Source organism: Choloepus didactylus, chromosome 9 (assembly GCF_015220235.1).
Source record: "Choloepus didactylus isolate mChoDid1 chromosome 9, mChoDid1.pri, whole genome shotgun sequence".
Taxonomy (NCBI): domain Eukaryota; kingdom Metazoa; phylum Chordata; class Mammalia; order Pilosa; family Megalonychidae; genus Choloepus; species Choloepus didactylus.
This window is the reverse complement of record NC_051315.1, coordinates 49,711,438-49,738,866: the sequence shown is the minus strand read 5'-3', so window position 1 is coordinate 49,738,866 and position 27,429 is coordinate 49,711,438. Positions and strand designations below refer to the sequence as shown.

Here is a 27,429-nt window from a genome sequence, read left to right as displayed (position 1 = left end):
GCCACTTTGCTGAACTGATTTATTAGTTCTACAAGCTTTGTCATAGATTTTTTGGGACTTTCTCAATGTATAGTCATGTCATCTGCAAATAGTGAAAGTTTTACTTCTTCCTTTCTAATTTGGATGCATTTTATTTCTTTTTCTTGCCTAACTGCTCTAGGTAGAATTTCTAGCACAATGTTGAATAACAGTGGTGACAGTGGTCATTCTTGTCTTGTTCCCAGTCTTGGAGGGATAGCATTCAGTCTCTCACCACTAAGTACTATGTTAGCTATGGGTTTTCCACATACGCCCTTTAACATGTTGAAGAAGTTTCCTTCTATTCCTATTTTCTGAAGTATTTTTTAACAAGAAAGGATGCTAGATTTTGTCAAATGCCTTTTCTGCATCAGTTAAAATGATGCGTTTTTTCCCCTTTGATTTGTTAATGTGGTGTATTACATTAAATGATTTTCTTGTGTTGAACCGCCCGTGCATACCTGGAATAAAACCTATTTGATTATGATGTATAGTTCTTTTAATGTGCTGTTGGATGCTACTTGAAAGTATATTGTCAAAGATTTTTCAATCTGTATTCATTAAATTGGTCTGTAGTTTTCTTTTCTTGTAGTATGTTTATCTGGCGTTGGTTTTAGGGTGATGTTAGCTTCAAAAAATGAGTTAGGTCATGTTCCCTCCTCTTCAATTATCTGGAAGAGTTTGAGCAGAATGAGTATTAATTCTTCTTCGAATGACTGGTAGAATTCACCCGTGAAGCCATCTGTTGCTGGGCTTTTCTTGTTCGGAGGTTTTTGATAACTCATTCAATCTCCTTACTTGTGCTTCGTTTGTTGGGGTCTATATCTTCTCAAGTCAGTACAGGTTGTTTATGTGTTTCTAGGAAGTTGTCCATTTCACCTAAGTTGTTTAATTTCTTGGCATAAAGTTCTTCATAGTATCCTCTTATAATCTTTTTTATTTCTATGGGGTCAATGGTAATGACTCTCCCCTCATTTCTGATTTTATTTGTATCTTCTCTCTTTATGTCTTTGCCAGTCAAACTAAAGGGTTGTCATTTATTGATCTTCTCAAAGAACCAACTTCTGGTTTCACTGATTTTCTCTATTTTTTGCTGTTGTTTTTCTCAATTTCATTTATTTCTGTTCTAGTCCTTGTTATTTGTTTCTTTCTGCTTGCTTTGGGATTAGCTCACTGTTCTTTCTCTAGTTCCTCCAGTTGTTAATGTCTTTGCTTTTAGCTCTTCCTTCCTTTTTAATGTAGGCATTTAGGTTTATAAATTTCCCTCTCAGCACTGCCATCACTGCATCCCATAAATTTTAAAATGTTGTGTTCTCATTTTCATCTTCTTGAGATATTTACTTGATTTCTCTTGCAATTTCTTCCTTGACCCACTGATTGTTTAAGAGTGTATTGTTGGAGGCGGGGCAAGATGGAGGATTGGTAAGCTGTATGTTTTAGTTACTCCTCCAGGAAAGTAGGTAGGAAGCCAGGAACTGCGTGGACTGGACATCACAGAGCAATTTGACTTTGGGCATGCTTCAAACAACACTCATGAACACGTCGAACTGCTGAGATCAGCGAAATCTGTAAGTTTTTGCGGCCAGGGGACCCGCGCCCCTCCCTGCCAGGCTCAGTCCCGTGGGAGGAGGGGCTCTCAGCTCCGGGAAGGAGAAGGGAGAACTGCAGTGGCAGCTCTTATCGGAAACTCACTGTACTGATCCAAACTCCAACCATAGATAGACTGAGACCAGACACCAGAGAATCTGAGAGCAGCCAGCCTAGCAGAGAGGAAACAGCCATAGCAAAAAACAGCAAGAAAAACTCCAAAATGAAAGCGGAGGATTTTTGGAGTTCTGGTGAACATAGAAAGGGGAAGGGCAGAGCTCAGGCCCTGAGGCTCATATGCAAATCCCGAAGAAAAACTGATCTCTCTGCCCCTTGGATCTTTCCTTAATGGCCCTAATTGCTTTGTCTCTTACCATTTCAATAACCCATTAGATCTGCGAGGAGGGCTTTTTTTTAATCTTTTTTTTTTCCTGTTTCTAAAACAATTACTCTAAGAAGCCCAATACAGAAAGACTCAAAGACTTGCAATTTGGGCAGGTCAAGACAAGAGCAGAACTAAGAGAGCTCTGAGACAAAAGGCAATAATCCAGTGGCTGAGAAAATTCACTAAACACCACAACTTCCCAAGAAAAGGGGGGTGTCCGCTCACAGCCATCATCCTGGGGGACAGGAAACACTCCTGCCCATCGCCAGCCCCCATAGCCCAGAACTGCCCAGACAACCCAGTGTGACGGAAGTGCTTCAAATAACACGCACACACCACAAAACTGGGCGTTGACATTAGCCTTCCCTGCATCCTCAGCTGGTTGTCCCAGGGCTGGGAAGGTGGAGCAGTGTGAATTAACAAAGCCCCATTCAGCCATCATTTCAGCAGACTGGGAGCCTCCCTACACAGCCCAGCAGCCCATAACTGCCCTGGTGGGATGGCACTCACCTGTGACATAGCACAGTCATCCCTCAACACAGCACCAGGGGGTGCACGGTCTGGAAGAGGGAGCCACTCGCAAGTCTCAGGAGCCATACGCCAATACCAAGGACTTGTGGGTCAATGGCAGAGACAAACTGTGGCAAGACTGAACTGAAGGATTAGACTATTGCAGCAGCTCTAAAACTCCAGGAACACCAGGGAGATTTGATTGTTAGAGCCACCCCCACCTCCAACCGCCCAGACACAAGCCCCATATACAGGGCCGGCAACACCAACTACACACGCAAGCTTGGAACACCAATTGGACCCCACAAGACTCACTCCCACACTCACCACAAAGGCAAAGCAGGGGAGAACTGGCTTGTGGAGAACAGGTGGCTCGTGGACGCCACCTGCTGGTTAGTTAGAGAAAGTGTACGCCACAAAGCTGTAGATCTGATAAATTAGAGATAAGGACTTCAGCTACAAATCCTAAAAGAACCATATCAAGTTAAGCAAATGCCAAGAGGCCAAAAACAACAGAAAATTATAAAGCATATGAAAAAACCAGACGATATGGATAACCCAAGCCCAAGCACCCAAATCAAAAGTTCAGAAGACACACAGTACCTAGAGCAACTAATCAAAGAACTAAAGATGAACAATGAGACCATAATACGGGATACAAAGGATATCAAGAAGACCCTAGAAGAACATAAAGAAGACATTGCAAGACTAAATAAAAACATAGATGATCTTATGGAAATTAAAGAAACTGTTGACCAAATTAAAAAGATTCTGGATACTCACAGTACAAGACTAGAGGAAGTTGAACAACGAATCAGTGACCTCGAACATGACAGAATGGAAAATCAAAGCACAAAAGAAAGAATGGGAAAAAAATCGAAAAAATCGAAATGGACTTCAGGGATATGATAGATAATATAAAACGTCCGAATATAAGACTCATTGGTGTTCCAGAAGGGGAAGAAAACGGTAAAGGTCTAGGAAGAGTATTCAAAGAAATTGTTGGAGAAAACTTCCCAAATCTTCTAAACAACATAAATACACAAATCATAAATGCTCAGCGAACTCCAAATAGAATAAATGCAAATAAACCCACTCCGAGACATATTCTGATCACACTGTCAAACACGGAAGAGAAGGAGCAAGTTCTGAAAGCAGCAAGAGAAAAGCAATTCACCACATACAAAGGAAACAGCATAAGACTAAGTAGTGACTACTCAGCAGCCACCAGGGAGGCGAGAAGGCAGTGGCATGATATATTTAAAATTCTGAGTGAGAAAAATTTCCAACCAAGACTACTTTATCCAGCAAAGCTCTCCTTCAAATTTGAGGGAGAGCTTAAATTTTTCACAGACAAACAAATGCTGAGAAAATTTGCTAACAAGACACCTGCCCTACTGGAGATACTAAAGGGAGCCCTACAGACAGAGAAACAAAGAAAGGAGAGACTTGGAGAAAGGTTCAGTACTGAAGAGATTCGGTATGGGTACATTAAAGGATATTAATAGAGAGAGGGGAAAAATATATGTGACAAACATAAAACAAAGGATAAGATGGCTGATTCAAGAAATGCCTTCACGGTTATAACATTGAATGTAAATGGATTAAACTCCCCAATTAAAAGATATAGATTCACAGAATGGATTTAAAAAAATGAACCATCAATATGTTGCATACAAGAGACTCATCTTAGACACAGGGACACAAAGAAATTGAAAGTGAAAGGATGGAAAAAAATATTTCATGCAAGCTACAGCCAAAAGAAAGCAGGTGTAGCAATATTAATCTCAGATAAAATAGACTTTAAATGCAGGGATGTTGTGAGACACAAAGAAGGCCACTACATACTAATAAAAGGGGCAATTCAACAAGAAGAAATAACGATCATAAATGTTTATGCACCCAATCAAGGTGCCACAAAATACATGAGAGAAACACTGGCAAAACTGAAGGAAGCAATTGATGTTTCCATAATAATTGTGGGAGACTTCAACACATCACTCTGTACTATAGATAGATCAACCAGACAGAAGACCAATAAGGAAATTGAAAACCTAAACAATCTGATAAATGAATTAGATTTAACAGACATATATAGAATATTACATCTCAAATCCTCAGGATACATATACTTCTCTAGTGCTCACGGAACTTTCTCCAGAATAGATCATATGCTGGGACATAAAACAAGGCACGATAAATTTTAAAAGACTGAAATTATTCAAAGTACATTCTCAGACCACAGTGGAATACAATTAGCAGTCAATAACCATCAGAGACTTAGAAAATTCACAAATACCTGGAGGTTAAACAACACACTCCTAAACAATCAGTGGGTTAAAGAAGAAATAGCAAGAGAAATTGCTAAATATATAGAGACGAATGAAAATGAGAACACAACACACCAAAACCTACGGGATGCGGCAAAAGCAGTGCTGAGGGGGAAATTTATAGCACTAAACGCATATATTAAAAAGGAAGAAAGAGCCAAAATCAAAGAACTAATGGATCAACTGAAGAAGCTAGAAAATGAACAGCAAACCAATCCTAAACCAAGTAGAAGAAAATAAATAACAAGGATTAAAGCAGAAATAAATGACATAGAGAACAAAAAAACAATAGAGAGGATAAATATCACCAAAAGTTGGTTCTTTGAGAAGATCAACAAGATTGACAAGCCCCTACCTAGACTGACAAAATCAAAAAGAGAGAAGACCCATATAAACAAAATAATGAATGAAAAAGGTGACATAACTGCAGATCCTGAAGAAATTTAAAAAATTATAAGAGGATACTATGAACAACTGTATGGCAACAAACTGAATAATGTAGAGGAAATGGACAATTTCCTGGAAACATATGAACAACCTAGACTGACCAGAGAAGAAATACAAGACCTCAACCAACCCATCACAAGCAAAGAGATCCAATCAGTCATCAAGAACCTTCCCACAAATAAATGCCCAAGGCCAGATGGCTTCACAGGGGAATTCTACCAAACTTTCCAGAAAGAACTGACACCAATCTTACTTAAACTCTTTCAAAACACTGAAGAAAATGAAACACTACCTAACTCATTTTATGAAGCTAACATCAATCTAATACCAAAACCAGGCAAAGATGCTACAAACAAGGAAAACTACCGGCCAATTTCCCTAATGAACATAGATGCAAAAATCCTCAACAAAATACTTGCAAATCGAATCCAAAGACACATTAAAAAAATCATACACCATGACCAAGTGGGGTTCATTCCAGGCATGCAAGGTTGGTTCAACATAAGAAAATCAATCAATGTATTACAACACATTAACAAGTCCAAAGGGTAAAATCAAATGATCATCTCCGTACATGCTGAAAAAGCATTTGACAAAATCCAACATCCGTTTTTGATAAAAACACTTCAAAAGGTAGGAATTGAAGGAAACTTCCTCAATATGATAAACAGCATATATGAAAAACCCACAGCCAGCATAGTACTCTACTCAATGGTGAGAGACTGAAAGCCTTCCCTCTAAGATCAGGAAGAAGACAAGGATGCCCGCTGTCACCACTGTTATTCAACATTGTGCTAGAAGTCCAAGCCAGGGCAATCTGGCAAGACAAAGAAATAAAAGGCATCCAAATTGGAAAAGAAGAAGTAGAACTGTCATTGTTTGCAGATGATATGATCTTATATCTGGAAAACCCTGAGAAATCGACGATACAGCTACTAGAGCTAATAAACAAATTTAGCAAAGTAGCGGGATACAAGATTAATGCACATAAGTCAGTAATGTTTCTATATGCTAGAAATGAACAAACTGAAGAGGCACTCAAGAAAAAGATACCATTTCCAATAGCAACTAAAAAAATCAAGTACCTAGGAATAAACTTAACCAAAGATGTAAAAGACCTATACAAAGAAAACTACATAACTCTACTAAAAGAAATAAAAGGGGACCTTAAAAGATGGAAAAATATTCCATGTTCATGGATAGGAAGGCTAAATGTCATTAAGATGTCAATTCTACCCAAACTCATCTACAGATTCAATGCAATCCCAATCAAAATTCCAACAACCTACTTTGCAGACTTGGAAAAGCTAGTTATCAAATTTATTTGGAAAGGGAAGATGCCTCGAATTGCTAAAGACACTCTAAAAAAGAAAAACGAAGTGGGAGGACTTACACTGCCTGACTTTGAAGCTTATTATAAAGCCACAGTTGTCAAAACAGCAGGGTACTGGCCCAAAGATAGACATATTGATCAATGGAATCAAATTGAGAATTCGGAGATAGACCCCCAGATCTATGGCCGACTGATCTTTGATAAGGCCCCCAAAGTCACCGAACTGAGCCATAATGGTCTTTTCAACAAATGGGGCTGGGAGAGTTGGATATCCGTATCCAAAAGAATGAAAGAGGACCCCTACCTCACACTCTACACAAAAATTAACTCAAAATGGATCAAAGATCTCAATATAAAAGAAAATACCATAAAGCTCCTAGAAGATAATGTAGGAAAACATTTTCAAGACCTTGTATTAGGCAGACACTTCCTAGAATTTACACCCAAAGCACAAGCTACAGAGGAAAAAATAGATAAATGGGAACTCCTCAAGCTTAGGAGTTTCTGCACCTCAAAGGAATTTCTCAAAAAGGTAAAGAGGCAGCCAACTCAATGGGAAAAAATTTTTGGAAACCATGTATCTGACAAAAGACTGATATCTTGCATATATAAAGAAATCCTACAACTCAATGACAATAGTACAGAAAGCCCAATTAAAAAATGGGCAAAAGGTATGAAAAGACAGTTCTCTGAAGAGGAAATACAAATGGCCAAGAAACACATGAAAAAATGTTCAGCTTCACTAGCTATTAGAGAGATGCAAATTAAGACCACAATGAGATACCTTCTCACACCGATTAGAATGGCTGCCATTAAACAAACAGGAAACTACAAATGCTGCAGGGGACGTAGAGACATTGGAACTCTTATTCATTGTTGGTGGGACTGTATAATGGTTCAGCCACTCTGGAAGACAGTCTGGCAGTTCCTTAGAAAACTAGATATAGAGTTACCCATTCAATCCAGCGATTGCACTTCTCGGTATATACCCGGAAGATAGGAAAGCAGTGACACAAACAAATCTGCAGGCCAATGTTCATAGCAGCATTATTCACAATTGCCAAGAGATGGAAACAACCCAAATGTCCTTCAACAGATGAGTGGATAAATAAAATGTGGTATATACACACGATGGAATACTACACGGCAGTAAGAAGGAATGATCTCGTGAAACATATGACAACATGGATGAACCCTGAAGACATAATGCTGAGCAAAATAAGCCAGGCACAGAAAGAGAAGTATTATATGCTACCACTAATGTGAACATTGAAAAACGTAAAATAAAAGGTTTATAAAGTAGAATGTATGGGAAGTAGCGATAGAGAGCAATTAATAGAGGGGGAATGATAACCCAATAAGAACAGATAAGCTATCATGGGTAAATTTAATGTTCTGGGAATGCCCAGAAATGATTATGGTTTGTTAATTTCTGATGGATACGGTAGGAACGAGTTCACAGAAATGTTGCTATATTAGGTCATTTTCATGGGGTAGAGTAGTAACATGTTGGAAGTAAAGAAGTTATTTTAGGTTAGTTGTCTTTTTCTTACTCCCTTATCATATTATGGTTTGTTTGAAATGTTTTTTCACTGTATTTTTTTTATTTTTATTTTTTTGATATAGTTAATTTTAAAAAAAGATTTAATTTTTAAAAAATGAAAAAAATATGCAGAGCCCCCTTGAGGAGCTGGTGGAGAATGCAGGGGTGTTGGGCTTCCCCACCTTGATGGTTGCTGATGTGTTCACAGACACAGAGGACTGGTGGTTTGATGGGCTGAGCCCTCTACCACAGGACTTGCCCTTGGCAAGACTGTTGCTGCAAAGGAAAGGCTAGGCCTCCCTATAATTGTGCCTAAGAGCCTCCTCCCGAATGCCTCTTTGTTGCTCAGATGTGGCCCTCTCTAGCTAAGCCAACTTGATAGGTGAAATCACTGCCCTCCCCTCTACGTGGGATCTGACACCCAGGGGAGTGAATCCCCCTGGCAAACTGGAATATGACTCCCGGGGAGGAATCTAGACCCAGCATCATGGGTTGGAGAACATCTTCTTGACCAAAAAGGGGATTTGAAAGGAAATGAAATAAGTTTCAGTGGCTGAGAGATTCCAAAAGGAGCCAAGAGGTCATTCTGGTGGGCACTCTTACACACGATACAGAGAACGCTGTTTAAGTTCTAATGAATTGGAATACCAAGCAGTAAATACCTGAAACTATCAAACTACAACCCAGAACCCATGAATCTTGAAGACAATTGTATAAAAATGTAGCTTATGAGGAGTGGCAGTGTGATTGGGAAAGCCATATGGACCACACTCCCCTTTGTCCAGTGTACAGATGAATAGTAGAAAAATGGGGGCAAAAAAAAAAAAAAAAGGCACCCAGTATTCTTTTTCACTTTAATTGTTCTTTTTCACTTTAATTTTTATTCTTATTATTTTTGTGTGTGTGGTAATGAAAATGTTCAAAAATTAATTTTGGTGATGAACACACAACTATATAACGGTAATGTGAACAACTGAATGTACGCTTTGTATGACTGCATGATATGTGAATATATCTCAATAAAAATGAATTTAAAAAAAAGCATATTGTTTAACCTCCATGTGTTTGTGCATTTTCCAGTTCTCCTGTTATTTAATTCCAGCCTCATTCTATTATGATCAGAGAAAGTGCTTCGTTTAATTTCAATCTTTTAAAATTTATTGAGACCTGTTTTGTGACCCTATCCTGGAGAATGAGCCATAAGTACTTGAGAATATATATCCTGCTGTTTTGGAATATAATTTTCTAGATTATGTCTGTTAGGTCTAGTTCATTTATCATATTATTTAGGTTCTCTGTTTCCTTATTGATTCTCTGTTTGTATGTTCTATTAATGAGAGTAGTGTATTGAACCCTGCAATTATTATTGTAGAGGTGTCTATTACTCCCTTCAGTTCTGCCAGTGTTTGCTTCATGTACATTGGAGAGCACCTTAGATAAGTGCATAGATATTTATGATCGTTATTTCTTCTTGGTGAATTGCACCTTTTATTAATATATAAAGCCCTTTTATGTCTCATAACATTTTTGCATTTAATTTCTATTTTGTCTGATCTTAGTATAATTACTCCAGCTCTTTTTTGGTTCCTGTTTGCATGGAATATCTTTTCCCTGCCTTTCATTTTCAACCTATTTGTATCTTTGGGTCCAAAGTGACTCTCTTGTAGACAGCATATGGATGCATCAAATTTGTTTTATCCATTCTGCTAAGCTGTGTCGTGAGTGGGGAGTTTAATCCATTAACAGTCAATGTTATTACTATAAAGGCAATAGTTACTCCAACCATTTTATAATTTGGCTTTTATTTGTCATATCTTTTTTCTCTTTTTATCCTTTTAATTAAACCGTTACTGATAATCTTCATTTCTACACTCTCCTTCAAGCCCCTCTCTCCTGTCTTTTCTTTTCAGCCTGAAGAACTTCCTTTAGTATTTTTTATAGGGCACGTCTCTTGTTAATGCACTGTCTCAGCTTCTGTTAATCTGTGAATATTTTAAACTCTCCCTCAATTTTAAACAACAGTTTTGCTGGATAAGGAGTTCTTGGTTGGCAGTTTTTCTTTCAGTATCTTAAATAAATCATACCATTGCCTTCTTGCCTCCACGATTTCTGGTGAGAAACAGGCACTTAGTCTCATTCGGTGGCCCTTGTAGTGGTGAGTCACTTTTCTCTTGCTGCTTTCAGAATTCTTTCTTTATCTTTGGCATCTGACAATCTGATTAGTATGTATCTTGGAGTGGGTCTATTTGGATTTATTCTGTTTGGACTAACTGTGCTTCTTGGATATGCATATTTATGTCTTGTATAAGAGTTGGGAAATTTTCAGCCATTATTTCCTCAAATATTCCTTCCGATCCTTTTCTCTTTCTTCTTCATCTGGGACACCCATAATGTATGTTTATGTGCTTCGTGCTGTCACTCAATTCTCTGAGACCCTGCTCCATAAGATATGTAATTTTTGTTTTGCATACTTACAAATTCTTCTTGATGCTCACTGAATGTCTTCTTAATATCCTTTATCTTTTTAGTCACATTTTCCTTCATCTCCTTAAGTTGACTTGGGAGATTTGTTTGGACATCTTTGATTAGTTGTTCCAAATTCTGTATCTCCTCCGACTCTTTAATTTGTTCCTTTGACTGGGTCATATATTCTTGTTCCTTAGTATGGCTTGTAATTTTTTGCTGGTATCTGGGCATCTGAGTATCCTGACGGGTTTATTCTGAAGGTCAGTTTGTCTCTCTTGTTTAGGATTTTCTTGTTGATTGGGTTTGTGTTAAGGTTCTTCTTTTGATAGTTTGATTAGTCAGTATTTCCCAGCCAAAACAGAACCAGGTATCTGTGCCTGAGGTGCAAACAAAATCCAAAGGATCCTAGGGAGAGGGTCAGGAAAGACTCCAAAAACCTTTCCTTTCCTTCAGCTTCCCAAGGCTGCACTTTCCTGGCCTGTCCACCATATGGCACTCTTCACCAAAATGCCTTTTTGACATTTCTCCAAAAAGTGCGCTTTCCTGATCCGCCTAGCAGATGGCACTCTTCTGCAACTTCGTCCCCTCAGCCCTAAGAAGACAGGCTATTTTTAGCCCTTTGCCAGTTCCACTGGGCTGCGTCCCCCTTGGTACTTGCCAGGCAGGGATATGACCAACCCAAGCTGCTTGCCTCCAGGGTGGGTGATGGATGCCAAGGGCTGTGGCCAGAATTACTCAGTCTCTCACCACGGTTTCTTAGTCTCTTCGTCCCACACTTCCTTGAATGCTGCACAGAACTCCCCTGGTCTCTGGAGCCCCAGAACAGTTGATTTGACAGTTTCTGCCTGTTTACTTGCTACTTTTGGGAGAGGAATAAGCCCTGCAGCTCCCTCCCTATTCTGCCATTTTCCCGGAACTATCTTCTTCATGAATTTTGGAATCAATTTGTCTAATTCTATGAAAATTCTAGATGGTATTTTTATTGGAACTACACTGAATTTATGATTAACTGGAGAGAATTGGCATGTGATATTAAGATGCTTCATCCATGAAAATAGTATTATTTCTCCATTTATTCCCTTTTTTCTACTGCTAGTTAAATGAATCTTTTCCACAAAACATCAGACCAAAACCTAAGAAGGCAAAAAATTGAGACAACATATCTACTCTAAGAACCAAAAGAAGTAACTGGCAAAATGGTTATTATTTAATTTACACAAAATCTATATACTGTGTGGACTTGAGAATTATAACAAATAAAAGAGATTATATTCAATTCATAGAACTATTTTTAAAAATACAGCCACCCAAAATAATCCTTTCAAGAATGTAGCTTTTATCTCACCATTTCTGGAAAGTTTCTTTCCCTTATCTTACCATCTTGAAATTACTATATCAGAAGGATACAAACGCCAGCAACTTACAGGCAATATTGGACTGCATATATGCTTAGTTTGGCCCACACTGTTTCTTAAAATAAAAACTGAAGACCAAAAATATTAGAGTATTTCACATAAAATCCCAGGATTTCTGATTTTGCTTTAAAACTTTCAGGTTGAATGTCATTCTTACTCAGGGTCCCAGCTAAGAGACGCTCCATTTCTGTACTTCCTTGATTACCGGGGCAAGCAAATCCGACTCATTCCTAAAGCTTCCACCTTAAACTGACATATTAACTTCTATTTACATTCCATTGGTCAAAGCAAGATATGTGGGTAGGCCAATTTAAAAGATGATGGAAAAGTATAATCCTAATACGTGCCTGGAAGGTTAAGAGCCAGAAATATTTGAACAGCACTAATGACTACTATCCCCCTCAAATTTGAAAAAGTTACTTTGTGCTATTAATTCAATCTGTTAGACATATTTTTGATCCTCTTCTTTATTATCACCACCAATGCCCTATTGGCAAACTACAATACCATGGTCAAATCCAGCCAGATTCTATAAGGCGAAAGCCTTACATTTTTAAAGAGTTGTTTAAAAAAGAATCTATAATGGAGACCTGTATGTAGCCCACAAAGTCTAAAGTATACTATCTGGCTCTTTACAGAGAAAGTTTGCAACCCCCATCCTAGTTCAAGTCTTCATTATCTTTCATCTAGACAACTCTAACAGCCTTCTAATTGATGACCTTGACTTCAACCTCTTTCCTCTACTGATAATCCAAACTACCACTAGAATTATTTTAAAAAATGCAGATGGAATCATCTCACAACTCTGCTCAAAACACAAACACACACACACACACACAAAAACAACAACAACAAAAACCTTCATGAAACTACAACACCTATGGAGAAAAAAGTAAAAATCACTAAGCATGAAAATCAAAGTCTTTCACAATCTACTTCAAATTCCCTTACCACCTTCTTTTCCCACTATTTCCTTCATATCATCTATTCTCCAGCCTTTCTGAATACGCCTTGGCATGAAAATTTTACCTCAACCATTCTCCCATCAGTCCTATTTTCCTTTTTTGTAGGAAAAATTAAGCCCTACCTTCACTTTACTTGTAAGTCACGTTATTTACATGAGTGCTAGTATTTCGTCACTGAAAGCAGTTATGTTCCAAACACTTAGAACATAATTGCTTGTTTGTCTACTAGAATGTAAAGCCACTGGGTTAAGTCACCATGCATCTTTTCATGGCATTTCCTACACCCTAACACCCAACACATAGAAACTCAAAATATTAGCCTAACAAATACAAATAAAGTACAAGGTAATAAATACAACTGACATTTTACTTAAGTTTCATCTACTTTTAAGTTTACCTTGACTGTTTCCAAAAACAACATGGACTGAGAGACTCAGACTAAGATTTTTAGAGACTGGAAACTGCTTTGGCTCTTTCCATCTCTTGGGTTCTGTTCCACTGCATTTGGAAATAGTTTAGTTGCTAATACCTAGGTTGGGAATGTCAAAAAGAGAGCCAGGTGGCCAAATTATAGTAGTAAATGCTTTTAATACAATCACCTCACTTCATTAGGTAATTTCAAGTTTGTAAGCACTTTAACAAAGTAAACAAACACATTTGAAATTTAAAGCAATTAGTTTACAAATTTTAATGGCTCTAATAAAATACCTGTTTTTCACTTCAAACTACTGATAACTTATACTGAAGTTAAGGATTGTGGACAAATGTAATTTTTTTTTTAATTTTAGTCTACCACTGTTCTCTTATTAACATTAAAAAAATGTGATATTAAAAAAATAAAACTTTAAATGAAGATGCTTTGTAGGTATACATAGCATAATGAAGAACTTAGAGAAAGTGGCATGTTAAAAGCTAATGGAAAAGAAAGTTTTAAGAAAAGATGTTTTTAACACTGCAAAATACTGACGTCTAGTTAAAAGAAAATCAAAAGCAGACCAACAGATGTGGCAACCTGAGCAATTTCAGTATAGTAATGAAGAGGCCAAAATATAGCCTTGTGAAAGTGAACTGAGGTAAGGAAGTAGAATACGTGAGTGCAAGCTCTTATTTCAAGTCTAGAGGTAAACAGAAGAAAAGGCTTAACAGTAGGATGCAGTGATGTTTTGTTTTTGTTTTTTCGCTACAGAAGACTTATGAAGAAAAGGAGCTAGTGGAGATGAAAAAGGTTTTAAGAGAAAATGGGTCAGAGAATAAGTAGGAGGATTAGACTTGGAAAAGAGAAAGGTCACCTCCGATTCAGAGAAAGTTACAGGGCTAGAATGGGTGGAGATGGTGATTATACCTTTTATACCTACTGACCCTATGCTAACTCCCAAATAAAACCAAGGCCAAGTAACCCCAAATATGATGAAATATCAGTTTCAACTGTGATTATAATACTGATATTGCTGTATTATTACTGTGTACTCCTCTATTACAAAACTTGGCCAATTAGCATATAGAGCAAAGCCTCAACATCTTTTTACTACTGGATTATATTAAAGGCATTATGTCCAAGTATATGATCATGTCTCTTGGAAGTAAGATATAAAAAATCAGCATCAAATAATGTTCTAAGAAAATGAAACTGAAATATTTCTACACAAACAATGGAGTAAAGGCTGAAAATAAAAGTCTTTAACCCAAAAAAAGCAGCAACCGCTAAATGTTGTTTTGAAAAACTGGTCTTAGAGCATTTCTTTCATCAAAGTTAGGCTATTCATACAGATAATGATTTAAGAAAGTCCATCCACTCATAAAATATCCATGGTGTTCTTTCTTCAAAGAAATAAATTCTTGAAAAGACACAGTCTACTCAATTTTTAAGATAAGTAACAACAAGGAATTCTCAGGAAGTATAAAAGGCATTTACCTGTACTGTTCCTATTCTCACGTTTTAAAAGGGCCATCTGCAAACTTACCAGCAAGAAAGAGGGAATTTTGCCTTTTGTATTAAATGGTAGGACAGTAATATTCTTCACTGATCCTTGGAAGGGTAGACCACCTCATGGCTCCTTTTCTACTTCTATTGGCTACTGTGTATTAGAAAGAATAACTATCTGTCCACGGATCTTTGACTTATTAAAAATAAGCAATACACTTAACATTTCATTCTTGAGGTATAAAAGTCATAGAAGTAGTACCATAACTAAGTATTCATTTGTCAAATTTGTCCTAGAACAAGAGGAAAATACAATTTTAGAAAAAAAATTAATCATTGAACACCTATTATTTGATAAGGGAGATACTACAGAAATAAGAACCTTACAAATTATTCCTTTGAGAGTGTTTCATCTAATTGGGGAGATGAAATACATACTTGAAACACCTTAAGATTATTCAGTAACATATTTGTAAATCAAAATAAGAATACAAACTAAGGATACAAGGGTTAACTAATCAGAAACCTACAAAAAACTATTGAACAAATGCTAAATGTTCCACTTATTTCATAATGCAAAGATCTGCAGTGGTTGATGATATAGCTCAATTTGTGGCTATGAACACCACTGTTTTTACCTACAATTTGCAAGTAAACTTGCAGTATCTACATACTACCTCAGCTAACTTCTGACATTTATATATCCTTTAATACTGGTATTTTTAAACACTGAATAAATTAGGAAAATTCTAGAAGCTATTTAGAATGTCTACAAAAGTATGAAATCAGCTTTGGAAGGCTTGAGTTTGCAGAGGCTTAGGTTTCTTCAGAGAATAGACTATACAGATGTTATAAAAGTAAAAAATCATGAATAGGCTGGCAGTAAAGAATCATGAAAAATATTTAAACTGTTTAACAAAAGTAAATGAAAAATAACTGAAGTTTGTTACTCGATATTGTTACTCAATGTTGGGTCACAAAAAGACTTCGACTTTATTAGTCATAACCCATGATAGACTTAATCAAATATTTCCTGCAAAAGTGCCTCTAAAACAATGAAAACTTCATGAAGTATCAAACAAAAGTGTGTTTCTTACAACAAATACAGAGCACTTTGAATGAGGAAGACAAAGTCATTATCAGTGATACAGAAATGGAGGGAATGCTGGTAACTAAAAGGGTTCTAAAGATGAGTCATAAAAATACTTCCATTATTAGGTCATAAAACAATACATTATCTAAAAATCTCAGAAAAGAAATACAGGCATCTTTTTTGCTAAACAATGTTAAGTGAATGGATGACTGGAAAGATAACAAGTGCACAATTCAAGAAGCAGAATTTCTTCTTTAGCTATAAGCAGACGATATCCCGAGATAGAAAACTTCTCTAGAGAGCCTTTTGCCCAACAGCATGGAACAAAGTAAGTGATAATATTAAAACAACTGAAAGATGATTTAATTTTAACAAGAATATGAAAGAAACCATATACATAAAATTAAAGAAAAAAATAAAGACATCACTTATTAATCCCATGGATCACAATTACTAGCTAGAATATATCAGAGTTAAGACTGTACACACAAACATTACTTTATGGGTCAGTTTTCTAGATCTAGTCAAGAGTATTCCGTGTTTACTTGTTCATGTGTTAACTTCTGAAGTGTACATTTTAAATCTAGCAATAAGATATTTGAGTATTTTTTTTTTACTAAGAAGCAAGTTGGATAATTTCACATTTCCCAAAATTTTAAATCAAAACAAAAAGAGGAAATTCTTATTCCTAGGAGAAAACTTAATAAGGTAATAGAAAATGTTCTCCTCATGCTATTTAGTGCTGCAATACAGCAACTGGCAATAAGGAAAGCTTCGTAAAGTTATTTGTGAGGTGATTTTCCTGGGGGCAATTTCTTTCTCTTTGGATTATCTAAAGAACGGCTTGTGCTTTACACACAAAGAAATACTGAGAATCTATATACTAACCTGGCCCAATCCAGGCATACCTCCTCCAAGTCTAAGAAGTCTGTCCATATTTCTAGAAAACAGAAACAAAGGAAAACGTTCCTAAGCACAAAAGTGTTTACTCAATTGCTATCTATATTATTCACCTTCAGTCACTCAGTATGTCAAAAATATTGGTGGTAATTACAACACAACATCAGACTTCCTGTTAATTAACACCACATATTAATTCAAGAAGCTGTCTTCCATGCTAATTAACAGACCTTATTTTACTGCTTTGGTTTTGGGTTATCCCCAGTTTTAAAGACAAGCAATCTTAGCATACTTTCAAAACTTTGCTATCATTAAGTTAATTATAATTTCTTATTGTTATCTAATAAAGTTCCTGAATGAGGAAAAAGTGCCTGAAATGGTTATCATAAGTATGATTGAATTTCCTTAAATTTTCCAGAGTGTACAAATAAATATCCTCACTTTTAAATTAAATTTTAACATCCTCATTAGTAAGTTCTGTGCTAATTAACTTACAGCTTGTCAGTTATCATCAAAACTACATGTGAAAGACATTGTGAGCATATTATGGATCCCTGAATTAGCATCAAAGGCTTTTTAAAAACAAACTATACTAAAAGAAATACTATAAAGTAAACATTAAATGCATTAATATATGTTTTAGAACCTACATAGATATTTTGTATTATTTCAGATGCTGTGGAGATATATACCTCTTTTCACTAAGGAAATTCAGTTGCAGTACTCAATTATAATTTCAGGGTTAATCCAAAGAAGAGTAATTTTGAAATATCAACCTGATTTACTTTTTATGTTTGGGATAACTGCAGAAGACACTCTTACAAGCATGAAAACTTATAAGAAAACTCACAGAAAATAAGAAACCAAAAGGAAAGAAACAGCATATGGTCTCAAATACATAAAAAGGACTTAACAAATTATAAAAATAGCTATATAATTAGAAAATTAAAAATAACAATAAAGCATATTTTTCCAATTTGACAATAGCTAGCGTGCCTTAAAATTCCTCCTTTTCCCAAGCATATACTTTAGAAAATAGTATCACTAGCAATTAAATGCCAGTGGATTAGTTTAGTGATTTGTCTGTGTTGTTTTGATAGTTAGAAAGTTAGAACTGCTAAGAACTAAAATCCAATAACGCACTTGTGATTATCACATCTCTGCCGAATTATGTTTATTGAATCCTGCTTACAATATAATCCTAACACTTAACAATGTTAACATTGCAAACTTCAAAAAGTGCACAAATCCATGTGCACAGCCATGGGATTTTCACAAAGTGAACACACCCAAGTAATCATCACCTAGATGAAGAAGCAATTATCAGCACCTCAGAAACTCCTCTGATGCCCTCTTCCCAGTCTCCACCATCCTGCAGAGGTGGTATTACATCTTTTAACAGCATAGATTGGTTCAGCTATTTTTTATTTTACATACGTGGAATAATACTTTTTATTTCTGTTTTGTTTCACTCAACATTATGTTTGTGTTATTCACAATGGATAAATTCATTTTAAAAAATGAAAAGGCACAAAAGAAAGCTTGATAAGACAAATTTCCACCTCACAACCATAACTCATCCTTCCAATGGCAACATTTACAAACAAAATCTTAATCAAATTCCCATTAAAATTCCTCAACTCAAATATGGCATTCAATACATAGCACTTTTTAAAGGCTATAGACAGAAAAAAAAAAAAAATCCTATATATTTTAAAACACTGAAGACTGTTACTTAGAATATATTACCCAAGGTAGGAAAAATTCTTTTAGACCATTTCAATTTTACAAACTTAAAGAACTAATAGAAATAAACAACATAGTGTATACTTGAAAAATATATACACACACATATATATGTATGTATATGTATGTATATATATGTGTGTGTATATATATATATACACAAAGTCAATTCCCAGCTCTGTTCCATTTATCTATTCCCTCTGTGTTGTTTCTGATGAGTTTACGACGACTCCAGGTGCTGTGAATATACATGAGCGATGTGGGGATCAGAAGGAAAGAAAATCTGGCAGGTCAAATTTGCATTTTTAGCAAAATCAGATGTCTCAGCAAACAAAAAAAAAAATTTAACAACCTATAAGATAAGAAACCCAGGTTTAACAAAAAGTTTAACATGCGGAAATTAAATATACTGATAATTGTACTAAATCACACAACTTTTAAAGAGTTTATAGAAAGCAAAAGAGACAAAAATGCTACTTATTTAAATGACTTTCATGATCCCTTAATTTTGGTTATCTATCACAGAGATTCAGAATTTGGACATTATTAAGCATGGTACATTTCCACAGCATCCTGAAAGAATAGGCAAAAGTAAAACACATTCTTAATTCTCACCTGGTAAGTTAACTACAATTGTTGGGCTGTTATATTTCAATTTGTTGAGTTCGACAAATTTCTTCTGAGCTCAAGCTCTTGCTAATTTTGGCAGGTATAATTCTTCCCAAGTATGATTTTAGCTCTCTCTCCTAAAAAAAGTAAAATAAGAAGTGATTATTTTGAGAACTAGGAGAAAAATTGTTACCAAAAGCCGAATTCCTACAAGTGAAAAAAATCAAAATTGAATTTTAATCATGATTTTCCTGAGAGTATGAAATGATCTACCTTCCTGGAGAACTGCAGGACAAATGAATCCAATTTTAATTTGTAAGTTTCTTTTCTGAGCAGTTCTAATTATGTAAGGATTGATATTTCATGACTTTCACTTTTTTTAGAGATCTTTCAAAAAACAAAGAGAAAATGTACAGATTTTTAAAAATAGAATAAAATTCATTCTATTATGCAATTACTATATAGGTCCATTGCACACTAGTATAAATCTATGATGTATTACAGACTTAGTGATGTTATTTTTCCTATGCTTTGAAAGTTTGCTATTCCATCATCCTAGGAATTAATTCATCATTTCTCATCAATTATTCCCAACTGTGCTAAAAAAGTCTAAAATAATAAGAAAATGGAAGAATGATAATTGTCTAGCATGGTGTAATAGTGAAATAAATTACAGCTATTGCATCAACCTTCAGTTTTCTTATTATGTTGCACAAAGCATTGCTTCATCCTTCAAGAAGGTATAAAAGACCAAAGATACACCCCCATTTGTAGTCTTTTCAGTTTTCCTCGAACACAGCTGAGAATTCAGAATTTTTCATTTCCCACCAATAGCAAAGAGAAGAAAGCTGACAGATAAAAAAGTTTCACAATTATTAAAGTTTTAGAAGATGAATGTAAAGAAACAGGTAACAGCACTTTAGTCTCTAATGCCAGCAGTGAAATTGACAGTATAAGCCAGAGTTTCTTAACCTCAACACTTTTAACTGAATAGGTAATATTAACTGAATAATTAATATTAACTGAATCAGATACTTCTTTGTTGTGGGGGTCTGTCTCTTGCACTGTAGGTTTAGCAGTGTCCCTGGCCTTTACCTACTAGATCATAATAACATTTACCCAGTCATGATATTAAAAAATGTCTCCAGACGTTGCTGTATCTCCCCTGGGAGGCAAAACTTACTCCTGGTTGACAATTTAAGACAATGGCAACTTCAAATGACAATATTCCAGATTAATTTTCTCTAACCAAGAACAATGAGTGAGCAATGTATTTCTAATATAATAAAGATATATGCTATTCTCACCCAGTTATTCATTCATCAAGGTTTCATCATGCACTGTTTTGCAATAAGAACCTGTTTTGCTAGATGTGTAATGTATTTTTTCATCCTTTATTTAACTCATTTCATACATGGACAAATGCTGACGTGTACACAAAGGTGAAAAAAGAAAATAGATAATATAGAAATGAAAAAAAATTATTGGACTGATTCTAATTGGTGTTTACAAATCTAAAACAAAAATGTTTTGCAATTATGAAGAAGATGGCCCACCTCTCTTCAACAAAATTATGAGTTGTCAATGTTTTCAAAAGTATTGCAAATGCAAGATGAACCAGAAGTAATTATAAGCTAAGGCCTATTAGAAATGTATATGAAATCTGGAATTGATCTTACAAGAAGAATATGTTCCAGGTTCACACATGATGATTGATGAGCAGTTAACTACATAAAAGACGTTGCCCAGTTCAGGTATATATACCTTTAAAACCAGGAAAATATGGAATAAAATTTTGTATATGCTCTGTTTAAGCTTTTATTAACATTTCTAATAAAGCTGTTTTTCACTATCTATTTTTAATTCTGTAAATTATCCATAAAATGACTTAAAAGTATAAAAAAAAATTAGATGCACTGGACCCAGACGATGAATGGTGGTAACTATTTTTCCTCATATATGAAGGTAAGAGCTAAGTTTCTGCAGCCAGAGCACTAAGATTCAAATCCTGGCTCTAGCACTTATTAGCTCTGTGCCTTTGGATCAATTACCTCTTTCAGCCTCAGTTCCCACATCTGCTATATGGGGATAATGATATAGCATCTACCTCACAGAGTTGTTCAGAAGATTAAATAAGACAATGGACATAAAAAAAAATTTGTAACACAGTAAGTAAACAATGAATGCTAGCTGCTATCTTCAGTGCCACCATCCTATGTGCACAGCTGAAGTCCAACCAACAAGATCCTATTCTCACAGTTTGCCACTTACTGGAGTTTCAAAACACATTTCGTAGTACTAAATTAACCACATTGAGGGAGGAAGGACTTGCGTTTTGCAGAATTTAGCAATGGTGTTCAGAAAGTTAAAGTGTTACACTATAACATCAAATAAGCTTCCAATTCTTAGAATTAATAGAAGGTCTATGATCTAAAAGTGTTTACATCCATCAAAAAGCAGAGGACTAAATGGCCCTCTCTCTCTCTAACTGAGCCACCTTGGCAGGTGAACTCACTGCCCTCTCCCTACGTGGGACCCGACTCCCAGGGGTGTAAATCTCCCTGGCAACACAGGATATGACAGGGGGATGAACCTGGACCAGGAATCATGGGATTGAGAATATCTTCTTGACCAAAAGGGGGATGTAAAATGAGACGAAATAGTTTCAGTGGCTGAGAGATTTCAAATGGAGTCAAGAAGTCACTCTGGTGGACATTCTTATGTACTATATAGATAACACCTCTTAGGTTTTAATGTATTGGAATAGCTAGAAGTAAATACCTGAAACTATCAAATTCCAACCCAGTAGTCTGGACTCCTGAAGACGACTGTATAAAATTTGATTACAAGGGGTGACAGTGTGATTGTGAAAACCCTGTGGATCATACTCCCTTTATCTAGTGTATGGATAGATGAGTAGAAAAATGGGGACAAAAACTAAATGAAAAATAGGGTGGGATGGGGGGGACGATTTGGGTGTTCTTTTTTACTTTCATTTTGAATTCTTATTCTGATTCTTTCTGATGTAAGGAAAATGTTCAGAAATTGATTGTGGTGATGAATGCATAACTATGATCGTACTGTGAACAGGTGACTGTACACCATGATGATTGTACGGTATGTGAATATATTTCAATAAAACTGAATTTAATTTAAAAAAAAAAAAGCAGAGGACTCAAGAACTCATACATGATATGACTGACTTTACTTAAAACATTATCAGACAATATGACTAAAGTGTTTAACTATACTTAATATGTCATGCATGCAGTAATATTTAGAATCATAATTAGCAAAAAAAAAGTACAAAAGTATCGGTACTTTCATAAGGTTGTTGATTTCCCACTTTATCTTTACCTCTCAACTGATTTAATATCTGATTAGAACATAGCCACATGCATTAATCATGTTGGATTTAAAATAAATCAATTCTCAAATACTCACAGGAAAAGTATGGAAACATGCACAGATAACCCTAAAGAGCAGATCCTTCAAAATTATCTTAATCTGAATTTAGAATGTGATCCTTTTCTTAAAAACTTTTCATTCTTTTCATGAGAGACACTGGTGTTCCAATAATTCATAGAATTCCAACAAAATCATGAAGCCCTTACACATTCAGGTTTATCATTCTATTTCCTAGTTCATTTTTTCATTTTTTACTCCCTAATCCATATTGAAGTTAAACACTATTATTTCTCAAATTGATGTTAAATCCTTCATGAACTAGCCCATTATTTGTGATCTTACAGTACTTCTAATTCCTCTCCTCTCTGATTTATGGAAAGCAGGAACTTCTTTCTCTCATTCTCTCACTTTCTCAACAGTGGAAGAAACAGGAAGAGTCAACATTAGACTATGTTCAAAAATGTTTATTGTGATTATATACACATAAAATTCTCCATTTTAACTACTTTGAGAGAATACAATTCAGCGGTAGTAATTACATTCACAACATTGTGCTACCATCACTACCATCCATTACCAAAACTTTTCCATCACCCCAAACAAAAATTCTGCACCCATTAAGCATTAACTCCCCATTACTCACCTGGCCATCCCCCCTCCTCCAGCCTCTGGTAACCTGTAATACACTTCCTATCAATGTAAATGTGCATATTCTATAGTTATTTCATATAAAGAAAATCATACAATATCTGTCCTTTTGCATCTGGCTTATGTCACTCAACATGATGTCTTCAAGGTTCTTCCAGGTTGTAGCATGCATCAGAACTTCATTCCTTTTTACGGTTGAATAACATTGCATTACATGTATATACCACATTTTGTTTAGTCATTCATCTGTTGATAGACATTTGAGTTGCTTCCACCTTTTGGCTACTGTGAATAATGCTGCTAAGAAAACTGGTGTACAAATATCTGTTCGAGTCCCTGCTTTCAAAACTCTGGGGTATATACCCTAGAAGTAGAACTGCCAGGTCATATGGTAGTACTGTGTTTCTTCCTGAGGGACTGCCAAACTTTTCCACAGCAGCTGCACCATTTTATGTTCCCATCAACAATGTACAAGAGTTCCTATTTCTCTGCATCATCACCAACACTCATTATTTTCCATTTTTTAAATAACAGCCATTCTAGTGAGTAAGAGAGGTATTTCATCGTGGTCTTGATTTGCATTTTCCTAATAGCTAATGATGTTGTACATGATTTCATGTGCTTACTGACCATCTGTACACCTCCTTTGGAGATATGTCTATTGAAGTCCTTAGCCTATTTTTTAACCGGGTTATCTTTTAAGTTGTAGGAGTTCTTAAAATATTCTAAATATTTTAGACATATGGCTTCCAAATATTTTCTCCCATTCTGTAGGTTGTCTTTTCACTTTCTGAATGTCCTGTGGTGCACAGTTTTTTAGTTTCAATGAAGTCCAACTTACCTATTTTTTCTTTTGTTGCTCATGCTTTTGGTGTAAAGCCTAAGAATCCATTGCCTAATTAAACATCCTGAAGATACTTCCCCATTTTCTTAGAAGAGCTTTTAGCTCTTCTATTTAGGCCATTGATCCATTTGAGTTAATTTTTGTATATGGTGTGAAGTAGGAGTCTGCGTTCATTCTTTTGCATGGGATATCCAGTTTGACCAGCACCATTTGTTGAAGAGACTAGTCTTTGCCGATTGACTGGAACTGGCACTCTTAGTCAAAAATTAATTGGCCATAACATCAACACATGAATGGATAAAAAATGTAGTATATACATACAATGGATCATTATTCTGCTGTAAAAAGGAATGAAGTTTGGATGCATGCTGTAACATGGATGAACCTTGAAGACATCATGTTGAGTGAAATAAGACAGGCACAAGAAGACATGTATTGTATGATCTTACTTATATGAAATACCTAGAAAAAAACAAACTTCATAGAGACAGATGGGAGTTTGTAGGTTACCAGGGGCGGTTTCTGTTTGAGGAGAAGAAAAAAGGCGGGGGGGGGGGGTAAAAGATGTTGGTGATGATAGCATAATATTGTGACTATTATTAAAACTACTGAATTATACACCTGACTGTGGTTCTATGGTTAAAATGGGAAATTTTATGCATTACACTGGTTACTGTAATCAAAAATTTTTAAAGAAAATCAATTGGCCATAGATTTGTGTGTTTATTTCTTAAGTCTTAATTCTCTTTAATGGTCTATATGTCTGTCTTTCTGCCTATAAATAGGATTTTGAAAGCAAGATTTTCCCCAGATTAGAATAGTGAGGATGAAATGATCCTAAGTATTGTCATGCCTCCTAATTACAGCATTCAAGTAAAACATTTATTGAGTACACTTGTGTATAAGGTTATACAGAAATAGGGTATCTAAGAAACTTAAGTGGCTTACACTGAAAGAACTTAAAATCTACCTGGGGAGGAATGACATAAACCCATGAAAAATGTGGAAAGTCAAAGGGAAGCAGGGTATAGAGAAACCTAGATTTGAATCCTAGCTTCACCACCCAGGTGAAGAACAAATTACCTTCTTCTGAACTCTAGATCTCATCTACAAAATGAGGATAATACCTATCTTGCAAGTCTGTTGTGGAAATAAATACAAAGCACTTACAAACCCTGGAATATCATAGCTATTCAATTTGTTATTTTAGAGCTGGAAGAAATTATTTAATCCAATTCTCTTATTTTCCAAATAGGGGACACAAAGTTATCACAAAGAAGAATATGAAACATCAAATGAGTACAAGTAAGGCTTTCACAGGTAGATAATGATTGATAAAATAACACATAAAATTGAAAACAATTAAATAAAAGCACATCAGCTTCTTGGTACTGATTTTCAAAATGGTTCTGAACCTAGAAACTAACCACAAGGTTTATATAGCAAGTATAAAAATAGGATGAGCCCATACCAGCAACATTAAAATCCAGCTCTTTAATTAGAATGGCAACATATAATTTACCAAGCACCTTGGAAAAAAATAATCTCCCAAACTCAACAGGTAAGGATTCATTGAAAGATCAAGACTTTAAAACATTCTTTTTGGTATTTAATTTTGTTCTGGGACAATTTCAAGACAATAATTCAGGCTTTTCACCAAATTCCACAGTTTACTAATATTAACACTGTAATTAATTGAGTCACTATAGATCTTAATCTCTTTAAATGCACAATAACCATGCAATTTGTTTAAAAGTATTTATAATTTAAACTTCAAATGAGCCAGCTGGTTGGTAGCCTTACACGACAAGAAGCCTACCATTATGTTAATGCTCTCCTCTAAAACTCTATTCAGTTCTTTTTTGTTATTTCGACATTCTCAGTTGACCGCCTTGTTGCTTTGATCATAAACATCAAGTCAGCAGCACTAAAAACACACTTTTGTGAGCCATGTAAAAATCATTTTCACACAGAACTATATTCCTTTGCCAAGTTTTAAAGCTTCTTCCCTTACGTTCCCATGAAATCTTTATCAACTTTCGGTTACTGGTTTAATTTGAAGAATTTTTCATTCCGTCAGTAGATTTATATTTAGACTCGAGAAAAGTTTGATTTTTTCTTCTTTTGACAGACACAAAATAATGTCTCCAGGAAAACCAAGTTCCAAAAAGCAACACACAGGCTTCTTTTTAGTGAAAACAGGAAATGTAACCAATTCACCAACTAATCAGGACAATGCTGGCAGTACCAACACTAAAAGAAAAAGGGTCAAGGGCTTGTGAGAAAGGTAAGTAATAAAACAAATATGCATTCAGTGGGAAAGTTAATTTTATTCTTTCCCTTGTTTCCTCTTTCCTCTGCCGTGAAGTTTTTCAAACACAGAATCAACTATCGATAAAGCACAAATAAAGACCAAAAATAAGGGCTCTACCTGTATAAGGTCAGTACAAGGACGAGAAGTTCCCAAAATGTGGCGAATTCAGCAGGGTAGAAGGAATGGAGGAAAGAAGACTACATCAACCTGAACCTGTCGGAGACCCCAGGCAGCCGCCGAGGAGGACTAGGGTGCCTGGGCTCCTCTCTCGGAGTCCAGCCCTTCAGGGGCAACTCGGCTGGGAAACGTGACTCAGGAAAGCAGCGGGCCTAGCGCGGCTGCATCCCCGGATCTCCAGGGCCTGCCCTTTCGGTCTTACCTGAAGGTGGGCAGCGGGCGGGGGGGGGGAGGCAGGAAAGCGCGGTCTGGATCCTTATCTTGCCGCTGCAATGACGCGTCGGAGGTGGTGGCGGCGGCGGTGGCAGCGGCAGCGGCTCAGACTGGGCCTGGCTCTGGCTTCGCAAACCCGCGATGAATCAGCCCGATTCCATTCAAAAGAGTCGCCCCGGCCTCCGCCGCGAAGCACTTCCGGGTTGACTGCTCTACTTCGGCTTCCGTTCCGCCAATTGGAGACGGTTCGGGAGTCGGGCGGGCGTCCCAAGAGGAGGGAACCTAGCCAGATGGCACGGGCCTTCCGCGTCTGTCTGCGCCGTGGCGGAAGTGAGTGCTCGACTGATCCTCACGTCAGAAGTCCTCCCTTTCCTCTCCCTACATTCTTCTTCCCACGTCCTCAGCCTCTTTCGCGTGTCCCAGCTCAGATCTGGGACGCTAGCCCAACCAATCCGGGAGGTGACTGGCCAGGCAATGGAGCTGCCATGACCATCCTTAAAAACTAAAAGATTCGCTTGAACTAGGCTTAACTTGGTCATCTGAGAAAACAAAAAAGA

At 36.2% G+C, this 27,429-nt stretch overlaps 1 protein-coding gene across 1 annotated transcript in view; it reads right to left on the bottom strand.

Annotated features, from left to right (window-relative positions):
* PSMD14 (proteasome 26S subunit, non-ATPase 14) overlaps positions 1-27,170 on the bottom strand; it is a 136,020-nt gene extending 108,850 nt beyond the window's left edge. The window contains exons 1-3 of the mRNA XM_037849877.1: positions 26,862-27,170; positions 19,275-19,405; positions 16,902-16,953 (exon numbers count right to left, since the gene is read on the bottom strand). Of these exons, the coding sequence (XP_037705805.1) occupies positions 16,902-16,949 (48 nt within the window). The 5' untranslated portion in view covers positions 16,950-16,953; positions 19,275-19,405; positions 26,862-27,170. The remainder of the gene's footprint in view (positions 1-16,901; positions 16,954-19,274; positions 19,406-26,861) is intronic.
* Between the last annotated feature and the right edge of the window lie 259 nt (positions 27,171-27,429).